At 40.0% G+C, this 20,619-nt stretch overlaps 1 protein-coding gene across 1 annotated transcript in view; it reads right to left on the bottom strand.

Annotated features, from left to right (window-relative positions):
- The window catches only part of tmtc2a (transmembrane O-mannosyltransferase targeting cadherins 2a), a 93,582-nt gene that overhangs the window by 53,305 nt on the left and 19,658 nt on the right, over positions 1-20,619 (bottom strand). Inside the window, exon 2 of the mRNA XM_059325452.1 lies at positions 2,749-3,355. Coding sequence (XP_059181435.1) covers positions 2,749-3,355 — 607 coding nt within the window. The remainder of the gene's footprint in view (positions 1-2,748; positions 3,356-20,619) is intronic.

Genomic DNA, 20,619 nt, shown 5'->3' with positions numbered 1-20,619 from the left:
CACTGATCCCCATAATCAGATGAGTCACTGCGACAAGGTTGTCCTCCTCTGGTAACTTGAGTTTGAAGGGGAAACAGAGAGGAAGCACAGTGTGTGTGTGTGTGTGTGTGTTTGTCTTCATATAGTTGTGAGGACCAACCCATGGCAGAATACCAACATTGTGAGCACATTTGCAGTTGTGAGGACATTTTTCCCAGTCCTCACAAAGAAAATGCTAGGATAGCCTCTAAAGGCCTTAATTAATCATCTGTATGAATTTCAGGGAAGGTCCTAACAGAGATGGTAAACCCTGAAATGTGTGTGTTGGGCTAGGGGAAGTGGTGGTCCTCACAACTATTAAAGACATGTATGTATGTGTATGTGTGTGTTTGTCTTCATATAGTTGTGAGGACCAACCCTTGGCAGAATACCAACATTGTGAGGACATTTGTAGTTGTGAGGACATTTTTCCCAGTCCTCACAAAGAAAATGCTAGGATAGCCTCTAAAGGCCTTAATTAATCATCTGTATGAATTTCAGGGAAGGTCCTAACAGAGATGGTAAACCCTGAAATGTGTGTGTTGGGCTAGGGGAAGTGGTGGTCCTCACAACTATTAAAGACATGTATGTATGTGTATGTGTGTGTTTGTCTTCATATAGTTGTGAGGACCAACCCATGGCAGAATACCAACATTGTGAGGACATTTGTAGTTGTGAGGACATTTTTTCCAGTCCTCACAAAGAAAATGCTAGGATAGCCTCTAAAGGCCTTAATTAATCATCTGTATGAATTTCAGGGAAGGTCCTAACAGAGATGGTAAACCCTGAAATGTGTGTGTTGGGCTAGGGGAAGTGGTGGTCCTCACAACTACACAAAGACATGTATGTGTGTGTGTGTGTGTGTACACGTTTTAGTATGTTTAGATAGCTTACTCGACAAGTAGAACAAATCATTTACCAAAATAGGATGTTATTGTATTTCTACACATACCTTTTGTCACTTTAAATTGAAAAAAAAAAAAAAACAACTCACCCAGAAAATAGCTTTTCCTGTGCAACTACTCTTTTTGTTTTTTTGTTTTTTCTCCCCGCAACGCACACAAACACACATAATGAGGCCGAGATCTGAATCTAAATTCCCTTGCATTAATGTGTATCTGTTTACTGCAGCAGGCCGAACTCGGCGGCAGCATTGTGAGGAAGTGGATAACTTCCCCCGTGCATATCGTTTCTTCCTGTTTAGCAAATGACAAATGAGAATAGCTTACTTTTCATGCGCCAACTGTGCGGTTTGCACCGGCAAACAGCTTTCCTAATTATGCTCCTAATGAAAAGCAAACAGCATGCACACACAAAAGTTAATCCACCATACAGGAACCATTAACAGCTGGCTGGATGAGGTATGCCTCTGAGGGGAGGAAGAGGAAGACGCCGTGCATTCACAACAACTTCTCGAACATAAACGGGAGAAGAGGTTGTGTGTCAGTACCACAAATTAAAGCACAGAGGTACATATCATGGCTCACGCTTTACGGCACATATGTACGTATCGCGGCGGTCCACGGTTGTAAAAAAGGCTGCAGTTTCTGTGGATTTATGTTGGAAAACCACTGAGCTAGGTTTAGGGCCAAAAACTTCTGGTAAGGCGTTATAAAAGACAGTTTTAAGAGTAAATAAATGTACGTAAATGACGGAAGTGAAGTAGTTACAAGGATCACGTGACTGCTGCAAGTTACGTAAAAAACGTAAGTTACCTTCAAAAACTTGATTCATGTAACACGGGACACACATCTCCCATTCTTTTTTGTTTGAAAAAGAACACGAAAATACCAGCAGAAAAAAAAAGTAGCTTGAAAGAAATATAGGTAAATGTATAACTGGGTAGCATCTCCATATACTGTAGTGGATAGTCTATTAAAGACAAGAATTTGCCACCTGTTTTTAATTTTCTTCTTTAACAAAACTTAATTAACTTAACTTAATTTCTAATAATGTATGTTGTTTTTGATTGTTTTTGGCTGACTTCTCCTGGGTGACAGCCCACCGCTTATTCGACCCATCCACCAACCGAAAGCGGAAAAAACTTTGCTACTTTTAAACTTCGCTTGGCTGTCAATCACTACTACGTCAGCAAGATGCGGGCGGACGGTGAAATACTACCTAGTTTTTTGCTGCCTGTACACACAAGCTATATTGCAACATGGTCTCACAGAAATCTGTGAAATAGCCACGGATTTCGCTTAACTCAAAATCCGTGGAATAGCCACGGAATCGCTCAAATTTCCGTGAAACTGACACGGATTTCGCTACAATGCAAGTTAATGACATAGTCGTATCCCGTGGCTATTCCAACATATAAAGTGATTATGTACATTCACTGAGTGAAGATTTAGAAAATAAAACATATATTTCTCACTAGAAATGTGATCAAAATCCATTTTTATGCAGAAACTAAGTCAAAATACTGATTTTTCACAAAAAATGAGAGAACTGTCCGCCATGTTTTTGTTCTGACCGCTGGGACCTTGAAAGTCACGTGACTTGGAACAAACCAATAGGAAAAAATATCCATGGAATAGCCACGGGATATGACTGTCATTAACTTGCATTGTAGCGAAATCCGTGTCAGTTTCACGGAAATTTGAGTGATTCCGTGGCTATTCCACGGATTTTGAGTTAAGCGAAATCCATGGCTATTTCACGGATTTCTGTGAGACCAGGTTCCTATATTGACGTTTGAGACGGGAGAACAGGCTGTTATTGATTTACCTTTCCCAGTAGGAGGAGGAGCGCCTGGCGAAAGCGGAGCCTCTGGAACACGAAGAGGTCGTACACGGCGGACACGGCCAGCACCGTCACCCCCTGCTCCTTCCACAGCATGCTGGCTGCAGCGCACCACAGGCTGCCCAGCATCCAGCCCCAGCAGCAGGCGACCGAGCCGCCGCCGCATCGCCTGCTCTGAAAAGTCCCACTGCGGAGTCCACAGTGTCTCACGTAGCAGAGAAGAGACAGCAGGAAGAACAAGGCGGCGCCCACGTCCGCCCTGCCCACCACGCCGGCCACCGCCTCGGTGTGAACCGGATGAGAAGCGAAGAGAAGGCCGGCCAGCAGGCTCCACAGGCCGCCGCCGAGGAGCGGCCGGCTGAAGGCGGTGAAGAGGGCGGTGACCAGGCCGTGCAGCAGCACGTTCAGCAGGTGGTAGCCCCAGGGACGCAGGCCGTGCAGGGTGTAGTTGAGGCGGAAGGAGAGGGTGCAGAGTGGACGGTAGGACTTGTGGCTGCCGCTGTGGGTGAGCAGGGTGCCCCAGAAGTCGTCGTACAGGATGTTGGTCCACGGAGTCTCAGGAAGAAGGTCCTGGTTGGTCTTGATGGCTCGGCTAAGGAAACAGAAGAAAAAAGAATCTATGATGCACAATAAATTCAGATTTTTGTTAAAACAGTAAAGTTTAACCGCCAGGCAAAGAATATGATAGCTTTTGCATCTCTCCTAGCTAGGCGATTAATACTTTTTAGGTGGAAGGAGAAACTTTCTCCAACCTTTACGATGTGGATCAATGATCTTCTACACCACTTGGTATTAGAAAAGATTTGTTATTCTACAAGAGGATGTATTCAAAAATGTTATGATATTTGGAAACCCTTTTTGAATTATATAGAGAAATTAGATGTCACTAATAAGGACCCTCGTTTACCTATTGATTTCTTATTTACCTGTGTATCATGCTATTTTGCTTTAACTAATGTATCTGTTATTATTTTACTTTATTATTATGTATTTATTTATATATACATATATATAATTTGAAATTTTATTATGATATTTTTTTTTTTTTTTTTTTTTCTTGAACACAAGTTCAATTAATACTAGGTTGTCGAATGGTACAGTAATGTTGTTGCAGGGATGGGGCTCTGTTGGCGCGAGGGGGGAGGTGATGTTTATGTTTATATTGTATTTGTATTATTACCGATCATCTATATTTCTGAATGTATATACTTTGTACACTATGCATAAACCTCAATAAAAAAGACTTGGAATAAAAAAATAAAAAAAGTAAAGTTTTGGGCCAAAAACATAAAACAATGAACACAAAGTTGTTGCAAATCATGTGGAACTGCATGTGATTGATTGTTAAGATCTGTATAAATAGATGAAAGCAACTTTAAGCTCAATAAAACAATATATATAGCAGCTATGAGCTCAATAGAAAACATTACATTATGACACTAAGCATTCTAACATGCGGCTATGAATAAGTAATTTATTTCTTTGTTGGACACACAGAATGTGCAGCATATGGAATAATATGTTTTCCACATTGCTGATGATCCAGTCACAAGTGAAATTTAATAGACAAACGCAATAAGGAACGCCAAATGTAATAAACAGGCCACAGAGTGATTAAATAAACAGACGTGTGCGCTGGTTCACACACACAGCGTGTACATATGTCACAGGTAGCGGCACACGCTCGCACACACACAGGTGGTTTCACACCCCCGAGGCTGCTGTGGATTCTCATAATTAGCAGATCATTACTGGGGACACTGGCTGCATGTGTGTACGCTCACACACTGCAACAAATGAGGCTCACCGCGGGGATTAAGAGTGATGGATCGCAGCTACAACAGCTCAAATGGGAGAATCCCCCACAAGACAAATGTTGCGCTGGAAATCGTATATTCTCTTTACCGTATTTTCCGGACTATAAGTCGCAGTTTTTTTCATAGTTTGGCCAGGGGTGCGACTTATACTCTGGAGCGACTTGTGTGTGAAATTATTAACACATTATTACCGGTATATCATTTCACATGTTATTTTCACACTAAACCGCAAGAGGGCGCTCTAGGCCGAGTATGAGGATGAGTCTGACATAAGCGACGTAGAAGAAGAAGCGCCGCATCTTCTACCTCCGGAGTTAGCGGAGTTGTTTAAAAGTGACACCGAGGATGAAGATTTCATTGGATTTTAGTTATTTGGAGTGACACGGATGGTTTGGTAAACGTCTTAGCATGTTATTTATGCTATAGTTATCTTAATAACTCTCAATATGTTATGTTAACATACCAGGCACGTTCTCAGTTGTGTCATGTAACGTAAGCATACCGTACAATTATTCAGCCTGTTGTTGCCTCTATTCTATTTTAAATTGCCTTTCAAGATGGCATGTCTGTTCTTGGTGTTGGATTTTATCAAATAAATTTCCCCCAAAAATGCGACTTATACTCCAGTGCGACTTATATATGTTTTTTCCTTCTTTATTATGCATTTTATGGCTGGTGCGACTTGTACTCCGGAGCGACTTATAGTCCGGAAAATACGGTACTTTTAGTTCAAACTGTTGCATGCAATGTGTACAATATACAGCTGGGATATATCAATCAATCAATATCCTTTATTTAACCAGGTAAAATTCATTGACATTAAAATCTCTTTTTCAAGAATGACCTGGCCAAGAAGGCAGCACCATGATACAATAAGAACAATCAACCACAATTCTCATACATCAATTAAAGTACATACAAGATCAGGGACAAGACTATATGAAGATTGAAATGAGTACAGTTAAAAATGAAATAAATAAACTGGTGTTATATAATACTGAGCCTTGAACTTTGACCCTCTTGCTTAACAACAGCTCAGATGGGAGAATCCCCCACAAGACAAATGTTGCGCTGGAAATCGTATATTCTCTTTACTTTTAGTTCAAACTGTTGCATGCAATGTGTACAGTATACAGTTGGGATATAATACTGAGCCTTGAACTTTGACCCTCTTGCTTAAATATGAGCTGTCTTTGCACATCAGACAAGCCTCCTCACTGTCCATTTTTAAAAATCATCTTAAAACCTATTTTTATTCCTTGGCTTTTAACCACGCATGAGACTCTGCTCTTGTTTTTAGTGTTTTATGGTTTGCTTTGATTTATTGTTTTTTAAATTGTCTTTTAAAAAGCAATGAATCTATTTATTTTAGTGTTTATTTCCTGTTTTATTTGTTTTTAGTGTCTCTTGTTCTGTTTGTTTATGTACAGCACTTTGTTGCAGCTGTGGTTGTTTTAAAGTGCTTTACAAATAAAGTTGAGTTGAGAAATATGATCTGCAGAGGATTGTTGATCAGAATAGCCAGAAAAGCATGCTGGCTTACATATAGGACATCCTGGTATTTGACACAATATGAATTAGAACATATTAAATCTTTTTCTGGCATATTTTAAAGTATTGTGCTATAGGAATTGGAATGCAAACTATTCAAGTAAAAAAAGAAAATGAATGGAAAGGAAAATCTGGAATTTGATCTAAAACAAAGCTGGCCTATGTATTACACAATGATGGTCAAAAAGGAAGAATATCAATAAATATTTATGTTTTACGACAAATAATTTTGAATTTGTGACATCAGTAATTTTTCAGCATCTACTACTGGCTGTTGACTGGTTGAGAGACAGTGGTTTTATATCTAGCAGATATAGGCTTCTCAACAACATCTGATTAAATCACATTTCTTTTTGTTTATTATGTTTATTTGAAAATGTGTGCTCAGGGGAGTAAAAGTATTAAATTTGCCTTAGCCTGTGGCCCAGGGTTGGAAAACCAGTTTAACAATAATAGCTTAAAAAAGAAAAAAAGACAAAGTCAAAGCGCTTTAAAGAGAATCATCACATCATGCATAATTAAAAAGTAAAAAAATAACATTTTAAATCATATTTTCCTGAAGCTATACAGCCTGCTGGAAGAAAAAAGGAAAGCTACCTGACAAAAAAAGGAGAAAAAAGTGTCTGTTATGCTTCTCTGCCAAGGCAAACCCTATTCATTGTTAATGTTACAACTTGAGTGGCTGTTAATGTGAATATTCCCAGTTGGGCGCTCATTTTTCCCATTATTCCAACACCACATGAATGCAGCATAAATGCCTTATCTCGCAGTGTTAATGAAAGTAAAAATTAAAATTGTGTCTGCGTTGTTATTCAGATTCACTCCAAAAATAATTTCTCCTGAGCCCAACAAGATTCATGAAAATATTGCCAGTAGTTTGCTGACAAACAGACAAAGAAACTGCCCCAAAAACATCGACTGATAGAAGATAATATAACTTGATGCAAAAAAAGACTACATAAAAACATCACACGGCTGTAGACAATAGCATCTAACAAGTACCAAGCGGAACAAAGAACCCCTTATTAGAAAAAGTGAATGTGAAAAATAATTCATTATGAAAGAAACCAACACAAGGAGAACCATTCCCCTGAGGAAAAAAACACAACACATGCTGTTTTTTTGTACCATGTGCGAACGAATGTCATAAACTTTGTGTTTCCAAGATTTGATCACACGGGCCTAATGGCCAATCTTCTTTTCTCAGAGCTTGATTAGGATCAGTGCTGTTTCTGTGCTTGTGCATGGCGCACCAGAGAGGGAAAAGGACAGCGACAGGGGGGCCAGTCGAGGACTTCCTTTGTCTAGAGATTGTAACTTAGTGCTGAGTGCACAAAGGAGAGGGAGGGCGAGATCGAGCTGCCAGCCTGAGAGCAGGAAAGGTAAAAAGGGAAAGATTGACAATGAGGGAATAAAAAGAACTGATAATTCCGGTGTCAAAGTGACAATTTCTTAATGTGTTAATCCAAAAATGTAGATGTTTTTCTCCTCTTTGACAGCCCGGTCCTCATGTGAGCTATAGTAAATTCCTTCATTTCCCAGGATTGTTCTCCATCAGGCCAAGTGTGTGTTTCTCAGGCTCTCAGTTGCAACAAGCCAACTCTCCCTTGTCCGATATTTCTAAGAACCAAATGCATTACATCATCCAGTTTACACTTTTTTTTTGGCTCCACAGCGAGCTATTATTCATAAAACAGTTTACAGTCCCAGTACAGTGTGGAGTGTGATACCATGGCGGGAGGACTTTCAGGATATAAGAGCAATAAACATATATAAAAATGTAATGATTATTGACATTGAAAGTTTTATTGATAGCATAATGTCCTGAGAGGCTGCAGCAATCTCACATTACACCGAATATGTGCACTGTAAAAAACCTTTGTAGAAATTACAGTAAAACACTGTCAAATTGCATCAGAAATAGGTTGTCCAATTAAACATTGTACATCACCGTAGTGAATACTTTTAATGACTGTAAATCAAAGAATATCATAAAACTTTAAATTCAACTGCCATAAACTGCAGAAAACACACAGTTTTAGTGTAAAAATATAAAATTTTGATGTAAAATTAATGGAGAAATACCATGATGACACAATTATCCTAAAAGTAATGGGATTATTCAGTATAAATTACAGTTTTTGCTGATATTTACATTTACATACGCTCACTGTATTTTTTACAGTGAAGTTCTGGCAACCAAAGCTGCCGGTATTTTACCGTAAATTAAACAGATTTTTTTTTTACAGTGTGGGTTTTTTTTTTACTTTCCTGTCCCCTCGGGCAGGCGAACTATCAAACCCAAACATGGCTAGATTCACCCTCACCCAGCTCCCTTGTGTCCCCCTGGCATGCCTTGGATCTCAATACTCTCTGCTGATAAATAATTTAAATATTCAAATCAGCGCCAACCACTCATCTCCCTCCCCACTCCTGCCCGCCACTGAAGGATGAAAAGAAAGCGTCGGCTAAGAGGGTTCGGGAATAGGTTTAAAGTAGTGGTTGTGTCTATCTATAAGGGCTCAGGGAATAAATAGCTACATGCAAGGTGTCAGTCTTTGTGTCTGTGAGTGTGTGCACATGTGTGTGTGACAGCAGAGCCCGTGCTGACGGCTTCATTGAGACCTGTCGCTGCAGCGGTGCAGATAGAGTGGTCTCCCGTAGTGATTGCTCTTACAGAGGGGGGTCTTTTGTATTCAGCCACCGTATGTGGGGCAAGCAGGCAGGCTGCGGGGCACTCTATTCACAATCCTCAAAGTACAGGACGGGTTCGGTCTTTTCAATTTTCTTTTTTTTTTTAGTGGGGGGAGGTAAAATCGGAGGGATTTCCATAAGGGGCCTGAAAGGAGACTTTTTTTTTTTTTAAGGGGGGGCACCATTTGTAATCGGGTGAGGTCTTCTTTCACCTGTCCACTGCTTTTAGTGAAGAGAAAATTGGCTGTCTTTCAGTGTTTGGGTATGTGTCTTTTCAATATGCAAATAAAGCACTCCACCGCCTCCCGAACAGTGATCTCACCACCAGAGATTTGCTTTTTCATGTGCTGTGGCCGCTTACAGACGCACATGGGCCTCTTGAGTGGACAGTAGGCAAATATATTAAATACATAGACTGACATTTTATGTACTTTGATAAGGTGAGTTTAGGTAAAAGACAGAATTCATCATTATACTGCATCAGTCCCCAAGGAGACGTGGACAAAGAGAGGAAGAGGAATAGAAATAACTGCATCTCACGGCTAAGATGAATCTAGCAGCAGATATTCAGTCCCTTTGTGCAGCAGCTATGAAAAGAACTGGCACAACCTCATCTGTCAGCACAGTCTTTTAATTAAATGTTTACACTTTCTATGTTTAGCACGAGAGAATAAAATGCACTGATTTCTGACTAGGCCCTCCCCAGTGGGTAATAACCATGTAACTGAAGGGTTGAGCATTTTCAACCTGTCTCCAAAAATGACTGTAAATCAGGTTAGCAGCAGGTGTATTTAAGTAAGTGGATACTTCTGGTATAATAGACGCCTGCAGAGTTTCCTGACTGACTGAATAAATATTTGCTATGTAAAGATATAGTGGAGTAATGGCGCCCTGAGCTGAGAAATCAGGCACACTCCTTCTGTGTGTATTGTAATACAAGTTTCTCTGTTCTTTGCATGCATGTAAGTGCATGTTATTCCCTCTATTTGTAACTTTTAACCCTCTGCACGTTCATGTCTCACTGACTAAGTAATTGCTGCCACTGTGAAGGTTGTGCACAGGAAATCGTGCATATGGTAAATATATATAAAAATGACAACAACCCGGTTTCTGCAAAAAAGCCTTCTAGTGGTACATTGTGTACAATGGTACATTGTGTGAGCTTAACCTCATTAACATTGTTTGCTCCTATTTCTAAAACTGAACTGCTGGTCCTCCCAGCTAAACCTGCAATCCCACGACATCAACATTAAAAATGACTCCCTGTGTCTTGCCCCCAACAGGGTGGTGAGACACTTAGGGGTGATGATTGATGACCAACTCGCCTTTTCAGGTCGTGTCGCCTCAGTTGCCCAGTCATGCCACTTTGCACTTTACAACATCAGAAAAATCAGACCTTACCTAACTCAACATGCCACTCAACTCTTGACACAAGCTGTCGTCACCTCAATACTTGACTACTGTACTGTACTGCCCTCCTGATGGGCCTGATAGACTGCACAGTAAAACCGATTCAGATGATCCAGAATGTGGCGGTGCTCCTGGTCTACAACCAGCCAGAAAGGTCACATGTCCCACCGCTGCTCATCCAGATCCACTGGCTACCTGTTGCAGCCCAAATCATCAAATTCAAATCTCTAATGCTGCCTACAAAGTTGTCTCCAGGACTGCTCCTACCTACCTGAACGCCCTGATTCAGGCATTCGCTACCTCACGACCGCTGCGCTCTTCCAATGAACAGCGTCTGGCTCTGCCACCCGTTCATTCAGGGCAATCCAGACTCTTTGCATTTTTTGTTCCCCGTTGGTGGAACACACTACTAGTTCCTACCAGAGCAGGGGCGTCCCTCTCTACCTTTAAAAACCTCCTGAAGACCCAGCTCTTCAGAGAGCATCTTCTCTCCTAGCACCACACCACAATTCTACTCCTTAAAGAATCCTCACTAGCTCTTATGCTGCACTAATGGCTCTTTACCTTGATTGTTCCCCTTTTTTCCTGTAAGTCGCTTTGGATAAAAGCGTCTGCTAAATGACTAAATGTAAATGTCAGCGACACTGATAACACGATAGATAGATAGATTACTTTATTCATCCCCGAAGGGAAATTCGGTTGTCACAGCAGTCCGGTATTCAAGTACAATAAAATACAATAAAATACAATAGAATAAAATACTGAGGTAGCATAAATAAAAACAACAATAGAAAAAAACACAGAATAGAAGAAGGACACTTAAGAAGTTAAAAAAAAGATGACTCATGGCAGCAATATGGCGTTATTTACATGTCTCACCAAAACGCATTGCATGCATCCTTGAGATCTAAGAAATGCATTTTATTTCTCATTAAAACTGCAAAACCTTTTTTTCAATTTTTTTTACATAAATGCTTGCTTGCTGGGCTTTTTTTGTTCAGATTCAGACTTTTTTTGTCATTCAGTGGAATAGTGAGTAAACCCACATTAGCTATGTGTGTTCCATCGCCCACATACTCATAATAACATTGCTACACATTTAGCTACTAAGTGGACTACATTGTATTGCGACCATTGAAAGCCGTTCGAGCCAGCATTTACAAGTAGCCTCTTCATCATTGAGATAAACACATTGCAATTTGCAGTTCATCATCTTGCCCAAGGATACCGTGACATCATATTAATTCAACAGGAGTGCATTCATAATGTTAGTATGTATTTGTGAACACAAAGTAATGTAAGTCATACAGGCTATTTATTCTGAACAACTATTCCGGACCAATCAATATTTACTATGGAAATTCAATCAGACTGCATCCTATAAAAAACTTGTTTTCACATCCTTGTAAAGTTCAGTTTACAGATTATATGCACAAACACACCCTACAGCACAGTACAGTACAGTGCATTACTCTCTCCCACTCTCTGTGGTCTGACTCAATAAACCTACCTCCAGCTTACATGTTTTTTTGCGTGCTTTATTAAAAGAACAGCTATATTAACTGCATTGCAAAACACTGCACTTGAGTCTGTTTTAAACATTTGGGCTCTTGTCCAGGCTGTCTGTCTGCAGCGCGTGCACCAGCAGACCTGCTCCGCTCTAATAAACATCTGCAGTATAAACTGCCATCACTTAACGTAATCAGGACTGGCAGAAATACAACCTTTTGTAGCAGAGTGCATCCTTCTGCTCCCTCACGGCTGTAATGAGATGGATTAGCCAATCATCATGAAAACGGCGCTGTTAATGGATACTGGCCTGGACATTATTTCAGGCATATCATCAACTTGTCATTTTCCTTTTTTTTTATTTGTTTGCTATTATTATTGTCTTTCTGTACAGCCAACTCCATTGATTCTTTTATCTTGAATTGAAGTTTATATAATAACAGCCTTCCTTTCTGCCTTATCCTTTTTATCTCTCTACTCTCCCTTAATAATGAAACTCATCTGACTGGTCTGCTGTGCCCCTTGTCTGGCCAAGTTCTATGAAATTCCATCTCCTTACCGAGCAATCTGAGTGCTAATTAAGCAGACAGACAGAGAGCTGCTGCACACAGTCCTTTTCATACAGTGCTAATCTTTGGCTGGCGCACCGCTGAAGTAAACACGCCACGGATGCTGCTGGCTTTGTGCGGGAGTAACAGGAACGCAGATGATTAAGACTCTGCGAGGAGAGAAATCCTCTGAACTGAAGAGACAAAACAAATCCCTATCACAGCAGCACAGTGGAAAATGTGTTGAGGTGGAGCCGCTAAAGAGCAGTAAGATTATGGAGCTACCACCTTTATAAACAAGTCAAATCTGCCCGGATCACCATGTATTTACACACATTTTGTTCTTAAATGGTAAAGAGAAACAAGAGGCACAGAGGACTGCTCAAAAATAGAGTGAAAGGGCAACATGGTCTCACAGGAATCCGTGAAATAGCCACGGATTCGCTTAACTCAAAATCCGTGGAATAGCCACGGAATCACTCAAATTTCCGTGAAACTGACACAGATTTCGCTACAATGCAAGTTAATGACAGTCATATCCCGTGACTATTCCAACATACAAAGTGATTATGTACATTCACTGAGTGAATATTTAGAAAATAAAACATTTTTCACAAAAAATGAGTCCGCCGGGACCTTAAAAGTCACGTGACTTGGAACAAACCAATAGGAAAAAATATCCATGGAGTAGCCACGGGATATGACTGTCATTAACTTGCATTGTAGCCAAATCCGTGTCAGTTTCACGGAAATTTGAGTGATTCCGTGGCTATTCCACGGATTTTGAGTCAAGCGAATCCGTGGCTATTTCACGGATTCCTGTGAGACCAGGTTCGAAAGGGCCATACACCTGAAACCCCTGTCACTATCAATGCAACATACAGCACAAACATAGACTGTTAAAAGAAACTGACATAGCCATCATGAGTTTGTGGACTACTGCTTTTGAAGCCTTGAGTTGGGCATTTTGATGGTCACCATCTTGTTTTTTTGGAGCCAGAAGTGACCATATTTGGACAAGATGGTTTCAAACGCTATGTCACCAACTAATGCTCGCATCAGTGCTACCTAACTAGCTTTGTTAGCAAAGTGCAATCGTAATTCACATTCACCGTAATATTTCTTGGGATAAAAGCAAAAATACAGGCTTAAATGTACTTAGGCGACCAAGGTTTATAATTAACACCTCATGAATGGCCAAAGTTCTCAGACAGAAACACCCAAAAAACAAATTCACAACTATTCAAACATACATAGTGCCATGGATATGTATTGCTAAGCATCTATTCTTATTGACAAGACGCTGTGGTAGCGACTTGTCAATCATAAGGTAGCCCAAAAGCATACCCTACTTTATTGTCAATTTTACTGTAAATGGGACTATAATTTCAAATTAACATTCATTCGGAAAATGTTTACTGAGGTTACAAATTAAGTGAGAAGTAGGGTAATTCTCTCATAGACTTCCATAGAATAAGGCTTCTTTTTCACCCCCTGCTGGCCATTAAAAAGATTGCAGGTTTAAGGCACTTCTGCATTGGCTGGAGCCTACATCCACCTCGTCTTTTATGCAGGCTATGTGCAAAAAATACCAGGATAAGAATAATTAAAGTTCGGTCAATTTCAGATGACAACACCAAACATTTGATGATTTCAGCTTCTCCAATGTGATTGGTTTTATGTGCCATAATATTGCAAAGTGGTCAGATAAAACAAAACAACTGATAACTACCCCTTTTTTTTCACTTTTTTCTATATCATAAAATAATAATGACAGTAACATAATTGAGAATAGGTTATTTAAAGCCATCCAGTGGTATATTCACTGTTCTACTTATCCCTGCTAACCTGTAAGAAAGCCTCAATTACGCTCCGAATAAATCATCTTGATTAAGTCAATAACAAAAAGTCTGATCTTTTACTGACATTGATTTTAGGCATCATGTTTTTCTGACCTCTCAAAAGGCTCTGAGAGGCTTCCACCGCATCCACTACCAATTATTGATTTGATCGTCATTGTTTAGATTCTGTCTGACAAGCACTAGCACGGGGATAAGGGCCAGTGTATTAAAGCGAGATGGAGAGAATGCATGTGTGGGTGGGTGTCAGGGTCCAGATCACCTCTGCGCTAATCCAATTCTAACAGGATTAGAAAGTGATCATAGAGTGCATAGAGTTTCTGAGACATCCACAGGGGTCGGAGGTCAACAGTAATCTGATTCGAAGGTTGTGTGTGTGTGTGTGCTCAAGGCTCCACACACAAACTGAACATGTACACAATATGTAATCTATACAAGGCAGGGTTCTAATTCCATGTGATGTTAGAATTGGAAAGAAAACACTGTTCATGGCTTTGTTCCCAGTGAACGCCACAGCTGGTTGAGGATAAAAATCCCATAAATTTCAGCTCAATGGCCACTGCAGTGGGGCGAGTATTGTACTGCACCACATGAGGCAACTGAACACGTGGAGATGGCGATCTGATCTTTTTTTTTTTTTCTTTAATTCTTGAACCCATCAATCACGGTGCAAGGTTGAACGATCATGCATGAAGCCGTTACGCTCGCTGGCTGTGCCTGAGTGATTCATTCATTGGCTGGTTATCAGCTGCTATAATCCTGCCAGTATGTGGCCACAGCACGGCAACACAATGAGGGGATGGTGATGAAGACGAAAGAGCGAGATGAGCTCTGGCTTTGTGGTTTTATGTCCTCATCAATATTCTTTCTACCTTTAAGAGAAGCTATTATAATTTCCAGTCATATATATATAATGTCACAATGTTGGATGTACATAATAAATGTGTCAAATAATGCGGTAAATGTATGTGAAAGTAATTCCTGTGAGCAGAAATCTCAGGTGTCCCACTGTTCTGAGCGCTCTGTTGACAACAAATTTTTCTACTCTGGTTACAGCTGACGTCAGCTCATAAAGGACTTCTATATGTAGTCATTTGCTCCATTTCTACCCAATTTTGGATCACATTGCAGCTGGAACATTTTTAGCTGTGTAGTTTTGGTTTTTAAGCTTTTATTGGTGATTTTTCATGGCAAAAAGTGCTGCTTCAGTGCTGTGACATTCCTTCCACTGCAACATGCTAACATCTGGGAAATATCAAATTTTGGTGGCGGATTTAGTGAATTTCTCCCTAATTTTAGATCACATTCTGGCTGAAAGATTTGCAGTTATCTAGTTTTGGCTTTGAAGCTTTTATTGGTGATTTTTCATGGCAAACAAGTGCTGCTAAAATTTGGTTAGAGTCCTTCCACCGCTACATGTAGCTACATGCTAACATCAGGAAAACCTATTGTCTTGGTTGCCAATATTGTTAATTTCTCCCCAATTTTAGATTTATCTTATGTAGTTTTGGTTTAGAAGCTTTTATTGGTGATATTTCACAGCAAAAAGGGCTGCTACAGTCCATCTGCTGCTACATGCTAACATCAGGGAAATCTCAAATCTTGGTTGGAAATGTTGTGAATTTTTCCCCAATTTTAGATCACATTCCTACTGAAAGATTTTCAGTTATCTAGTTTTGTCTTAGAAACCTATATTGGTGATCTTTCATGTAAAACAAGTGCAGCTAAAATGTGATTACAGTCCTTCCACAGCTACATGTAGCTACATGCTAACGTCAGGAAAACCTGTTATCTTGGCTGTCAATATTGTAAATTTCTCCCCAATTTCAGATTGCATTCCTGCTGCAACACTTTCAATTGTTTAGCTTTGGCCTAGAAGCATTTTTGGTGTTTTTAATGGTAGAAAGTGTTGGTCATTCCTCTGGGTGCAATACGGTTTGGGTGATTCATCGAGAGAGTCTCGTGAGTTTTCACAGATCTAGGGTTACCATGTAACCCGAGAGCACAGAAGTAGAAGACCCGGAAATGCTGACCAGTCAGAGGAGACTGGGGTTTTTGAGATAGGAGCTAAATGAAGCGTCTCAGACAGAGGGTGAATAGAGGTGCAGCAGCCAGGCATCAAAAATGAGCCCCTTAATAAAAATCCTTCTCCTCGCTTAAAGGTTACGCTGCACCCACAGACAATACATAAAGACATTTATAATACATTTCCTTTTTTATCACCTCTTTGTATCTGTTTAGTTTGTATATCTGTAGGCTGAAAGGGTCAGGAAGTGAGCATTAAGGGTGTGTTTAAACACCATACGTCAGCGGCACCCCTGGCAGAACAATACCCCGACAGAGAAGTGGCACCACTGCTTTCCCACACTCCGTCCCACGCCAAACTGGCACGAATATGGGAGGAGAGGAAAAATGCATAAATGTCCAGATAGCATTCATAAAACTTTGTCATACTGCCAGTGGCCTCGTTGTGAAAGATTTATGCTCAGCTTTGCAGAGGCTCTTCCTTTTCTCGGTGCCTGGGACGAAATTTGACATTAATTTGACAGATTTTATGGCCAGCTCAGATGCAATTATTTGTTTCTTTCCATCATTTGAAATGTGTGAACAGTGATAAACTGCTGCTGGATAGTGTTCAAACATAGCCGGGCACTGATGATCTGAAGAAGAAAAAAGAAACTGGCAAGATTTTCATCTTTTTATATATATATATATATATTACTGAAAATAAACCTGAGACACAGAGGATGAAAGTTGCTTTGTATTCAAGGCACCAACCTACATTTTATCTCTCCTGCTCAGTTCACTGGATCTATCTTTTCATTGATTAAAAATAGCCCATCCTCTGCAGCTCGCAGCATTTTTCCCAAGGGTGCAGAATAACCAGGCAGAAGTTTGTTGGAATGAAAAGGCCAGTTAAATGACTTATTTTAACTTTTCATGCACAGGCTAGTTTGAAAGCACAGCAAACTACACAAAGCTGCTATTTTAGACTCCTTATTTTTTCCAAATAGCTGCACCTAGCACAAAAAAGGTTAATATTTGCAATCATTTTATTTCCTACTCTAAGATCCAAAAGCAAAAGGAACATTTTTCATCTTGATAAAAGACTCTGGATAATTACAAACACAGTAATGTCAATATTTGTCCAACTAAGTAATATAAGTATTCATGAATTTCATTGCCGTGATCAAAAGAACACACTTCTGGATCGTTACTCCTCATCACTGAAGCCCAGCTGTTATAGCTTCATCATCAAGTCGAGCCCAACAGCCGACTCATACCTGATTAAGATAAAGTCTCCTCTACATCCTCAGACTGTCCGAGCAGCCAATCAGGAGAAACAGATTTCTTCCGGGAGCTCTCGGCTTCAAAGAGGCTGAAACAGTCTGAGCTAAGCGTCAGGAAGTTGGCTGTCTCTCTTTTGTCAGGCCAAGGACTCGCTTTCATGTCCCCTGTGAAGCCAGCTTCCTGATTAGCAGAACAACTAGCTCCAAATAGGCCGAGGTCACCCCCATTGTACTTAACGTGAATTTCAATAGACCATGACTTGAAAATATATACTGATTGATAAATAAATAATACTAACGTCTGTTTTTATGTTCCATAAGTGAGTATCAAACCTTCGGCTCACCCACAAGCTCTGTTTTCAGGATATTAGCCTGAAAAGCTGCGGCTGAGAGCCAGTTGGAAGCCAGATCAATCTGTAAATGGAGAGTGGTGACGCACGGTGCTGGACTTTGAATCTGTAATGATTACTGACTCAGATCTCTGAAACGCCAAATATCAAGACAACAACAGATCGGAGATCTCAAAACTAGGCATGGTTCATTTTTGGTGGATACTTGAAATTAGATAACAATGTTGATTGTTGATTGCTCCACTTTGCAAATTGATGTTGTTAAAAAATGACACAAAACCTCAACATGCAAAAGCAACATTTGTACACTTTATCTAATACGACTAAAAAAAGTCAATTGTTTTAGTGTGAGTAATGTCTCTTTCTGGAACCCAAGGTTACTCAAGATAATGCACAGACCTTGTTTCATAAGGTAACTGTTTTCTCTCTGTTGGCTCCAACTCAAGGATAAGATGCTTGTAGGAGCATTAACAGCAACCCCCTTCTGCTAAACTGCAATGTTAGCTAGCTCAGTAGTGCTAGAAGAGCTAAATGGGAAATGGACTTCATGATTTCTGGAAAGAAGCATTGCTGCTGAATACTAATAACTTAATACTTTTGGTGCTTTGAACACCACAAATATCTCGAAGGCAGATAACTCCAATACCCAGCAACTCACACAAAAACTATATAGATTTATAATAAGGAAAATATGTGTTATTTCCAGGTGAATTGTCCCTTTAAAGCCTGACTAGAAAATAATAATATTTACTTACAACTTGTAATTTCTTTCTTGCAGAAAATTAGATGAGAAAATTGATATCCTCTCATGTCTGTCCATTAAATCTGAAGCTACAGCCAGGAGGAGATTAGCTTAGCTTATAAAGGCTGCTTATAAAAGCTACCCAAGCTCTGTCCAAAGTTCACAAAGAAGCCTAACAACAACTCTTAAACTCACTCATTAACAGGTTTAATCCGTTCACAATCAGAAAAACAAAAAAATAACTTTTTGTTTAGCAGTACTTTTCTCCTGCTACCAGTCTTTATGCCATGCTAAGCTAAACTAAGCTATGCTAAGCTAAGCTAACCATGTACTGGTTCTAGCTTCATAATTAATTGTCTGTCTCTTGACAAGAAAACTATACTTTTAATAATAGGCAATTCAAAAGTGTGGCTGATCAAAACTGGCTGCACAAAAGTATTAAATAGAGTATTAAATGTTAAACAGCCAAAATATGTAGCAATATATAATTTTGCTATTATGCTACAGATATGTCCAACCTACAAATTACATTCTTCAACATACAAAAAAAATGTTTGCATGAGATCTCACACCATGATCACTTAAATACATCTTTCAATAAAAATTAGAACGATGATAATTCCCTCCAATATTGTGAATGTGAACCATACCACAATCACAATACCAATCAAAATAATAACAAATAATGTTTTTACCAGATCATGCAACCCTTTTTAAAGTGTTCCAAGTGTGGAAAGAAAAACAAAACTATACATTTCATTGGGTTAGAAATTATGAATCTAATCATCGAGGCTGTGACTTCTTCAACTGTTTTTCAGCAGATTGATCGCCGCGTCTTTATCTCCATCTAAGTGATTGATCGATCACTTCCCATTAGCTGGCCGCACAAAATAGAGGTAATCTAAAAACAATGCCGCCACTGCCACCTCAGCTAAAAAGGAAGTGGAGCCCACCGCAGTGTCCCCTGAGTGATGGTGTCAATAAAAGGCTGTGATGAATCCTCTGCTCGCACCAGGGGGAAGGGTATGGGAAATCAATGGCTAATAAAACTAATGCTCTTCTCTCCCCCGGGCATAAATATATATTAGACGCAGTGGAAGGAAAGACTGGGTTGGGATTTAAGAGGTCAAAACTCACAAAAAGTTGTGGAAGATTGAAGATTTAGTGTACAACTGCAGGTGCACAAGAAGACTTTATCTGCAGAGCTTATTGAAGCACGCTCCGAAACAGATCTGCCACAGTGTATTTACTATAAAAAGGCAATATGTGTGAATGCGATCAAATTGAAAAACACTTGAGTTCAGTTCAACAGCAAATAACAGCTTCACACCTCCATGAAAACCCCAAAGACCACCAGGGACGTCTCTGAGAAAAAGGTTATATGTTAAGATAGGAGCTCTTAATGTGAAATGCCTAGGTATTTTTAAAACGTCTCACCCAATAAACAAGCCATATGGCTTCAGTATGGTACGGTGCCCAACAGCATTCACAGTGGGAAACACATTTAAATGAGCCAATATCCAGGAGCACTGGATGCTGAGAGTTTTATAGGGCTTCTAAAAGCGTTGGCCTTCCTACACATTCAGCTCTTATCAGAGAAACAGTGGCCAGATTTAACACTTTCCATCCATCCATCCATCCATCCATCCATCCATCCCACCAGTGGGATCCAACCAGAAAACAGCCTCCAGCATGTTACAAGAAAACAAATGAGCAGCCAATCAGTCCATCCAAATTCTGCATCCAGTAAAGTCTCGACTGTTGATTACAGTGTCTGACTGTGGACGGGTAATTAGGGTGGCCTCCCTGAGTCGCCTGCATGCACGGTGATAAATGTGACGCTTGATTAAAAACGGATCGAGCACTGTTCTCCGACTTTGCCAAACAATACATAAATCACAGCTGTGTGCAGGCTGATGATATGATTTAAAATGCCTGACAGATGTCTCCGTATCTCAGCTTGCTGCTGCAGACACAACATTGTTGCATCAACAGGAATTTATGCAAAATTATGCTGTTCTGCTGGGGTCCTAATTTGCTGCTTTTGCTATGTAACTATAATAAACAGCCCTGTTGCTCATTTTTT

This window comes from Centropristis striata, chromosome 22 (assembly GCF_030273125.1).
Source record: "Centropristis striata isolate RG_2023a ecotype Rhode Island chromosome 22, C.striata_1.0, whole genome shotgun sequence".
Lineage (NCBI taxonomy): Eukaryota > Metazoa > Chordata > Actinopteri > Perciformes > Serranidae > Centropristis > Centropristis striata.
The sequence above is the reverse complement of the archived record's forward strand: the minus strand, read 5'-3'. Positions and strand labels throughout refer to the sequence as shown.